We start from the raw sequence: 2,280 nt of genomic DNA on the forward strand, positions 1-2,280 counted from the left end.
TCTTGGTACCGTTCATTTTAACGAAAAATCATATTTTTACACTAAAAAGTCAATCATGATACTATTCACTTTACCTTTTATTTTGTCCTTATCGTTAAAACTCAAAGTTTTTAAGTTTTTTTCATTAGTTTTCCTAAATGTAAGAAATTTTAACGAAAAACTCCTGATATTGTTTACTTTAACGAACAATAATACGAAAAGGAGAATCAATTTTGACTAAATAAATAAGGCTGGAAAAAGAGGTGCGCGGGTTGGTTTTTTTTTTTTTTTTTTGGCAATTTGCAGACAGTAAAAAAAAACACTACATATTTCTTTAAAATTGCAATAGAGAAAAGTGGTGTACGGGTATTATTTTCTTTAGCTAAAATGGTCCCTGAGGTTATCATAACTATTCCCTTTGATTCCTGGAGTTTAAAATCGATAAAAGTGGTATCTAAGATTGTTCACCGTCAATCATTTTAGTCATAATATGAAAAATCTCCGTTAAATTGGAAAAAAAAAAAAAAAACACCAGTTCAAGGAGAGGTATTGATTTGACAAAAATACCCCTAATTTAATGGAGATTTCTCACAAAATGATCAAAATGATTGATGATGGATAGTTTCATGGACCACTTCTATCAATTTTAAACCTCAGAGACCAAAGTGAGAAGTTATGTCAATATCAACGTCCATTTTGGATAAAAAGAGCCAACTAACACACATGCACAAATAACTCATCAAAAATACAAAAGAAAAATTTATAGATTGTAATCAGCAGGTAACTATGCTCATTCTATCAAATCACAGGTCGATAAATATGCAGAAATAACTCATTTTTACAAACGTTTTCACACTGTAATTAGCAAGTAAGTATAGATGGTTGATTTCAAGGAAATGAACTAGTAATTTTCTTAAAAAAAATCAGTGCATGGAAATTGAACTGTAAAAAGTGTGAACCAAGAGCCGCCCAAAATCCACATTTAGAGATTTTTTTTCCATTTTCTAATTCCTAGTGATTTACTAGTCAGCGGTCTGATTCCCCAACACAAAATCTCCACATACACCCCCAAAATGGACACAGCCAAAACAAGTGCAGTCCAGCCGGACCCTCTTCAACTCCCTCCAACAGAAAACAAACAAACTTCCTCACAATATACTTTCTACCAAATGTCTAATTTCTTTGGTGACCATGTCTCCTTCAACTTCTTCAACTTTCCACCATTTCTTCCCAAAGACCTGCATTAGCAACTCACAAGCAACTTCCCTTGTATTTCGGGGTTTGACTATTTTGATTTGGTGGCTTCAAACACAAGGACTCAATCCTTGGTCTCTATAAAACATCTCCCTCCTCTTCTCTCTCCCATAAACCAGAAACTTAATGTAAAACAATACCCTACTCTTCTCTCCCTCCCTCCCTCTCTCCTCTCTCTCTCTCTCTCTCTCTCTCTCTCTCTCTCTCTCTCTATATATATATATATATATATATATTAGCTTTCTCACACTTAGAGATTTCTAACTCGGTTTTTCCTTCTGTTGATATCCACATCCAAGCTTTTCAGCCTATACCACTCTATCACAATGGAGAAGAGATCGTCGTTGACTAATCCTAACACATTACCGTTCTTTGTTTTGATCGATGAAATCTTGTTGCACACGATTTCTAACTGGTCAAGTCGAGTTCAGAATGGTTTTTCAAGGTTTCAGTCTGCTTTCCTCCAATCCCAAGAGAATTGTTGTAACTCAAAGCTTTTGGAAGAGAAGAACTTGGATTCTGAGTCAAGGCGCCCGCAGCTGGTCTGCGAGAAGAGAGATGATGGGAGTTTGAGAAGAGAAGATGTGCAGAAGGTGATGGGAGGCTTGGGAATTTTTTGCGGTCCAGAAGGTGAGCAACTGCCGGAGACGTTCAGTTCCGATGAGCTTACAGGGCTGTTTGATGAGAAGGAGCCGAGTTTGGGGGAATTGAAAGAAGCTTTTAACGTGTTTGATGAGAACAAAGATGGGTTTATCGATGCAAGGGAGTTGCAGCGAGTTCTCTGCATATTGGGGTTAAAGGAAGGATCAAAGCTAGAAGACTGCCAGAAAATGATCAGAAGCTTTGACAAAAACGGAGATGGAAGAATAGAGTTCAATGAGTTTGTAAAAGTCATGGAGGCCAGCTTTTGCTGAATCAATTTTTTCTTCTTCTTTCTTTAGCTAATAAGTTAACAGTCAAGTTAAGATTTCATGCATTTCTATTCTGTCTCTTACGACGTCTCAGTAAAATTATTACTAATGACAAATTAAACGAACTTCATGCACA

General features: G+C 36.2%; 1 protein-coding gene across 1 annotated transcript; it reads left to right on the plus strand.

The window, feature by feature from the left end:
- The first annotated feature begins 1,384 nt into the window (after positions 1-1,384).
- Positions 1,385-2,280, plus strand: LOC137709557 (putative calcium-binding protein CML46). The gene has a single exon (XM_068448639.2). The coding sequence runs from the start codon at positions 1,560-1,562 to the stop codon at positions 2,145-2,147; it is 588 nt and encodes a 195-aa protein (XP_068304740.2). The 5' UTR covers positions 1,385-1,559; the 3' UTR covers positions 2,148-2,280.

This window comes from Pyrus communis, chromosome 17 (assembly GCF_041283825.1).
Source record: "Pyrus communis isolate YQ-2024b chromosome 17, ASM4128382v1, whole genome shotgun sequence".
NCBI classification, from domain to species: domain Eukaryota; kingdom Viridiplantae; phylum Streptophyta; class Magnoliopsida; order Rosales; family Rosaceae; genus Pyrus; species Pyrus communis.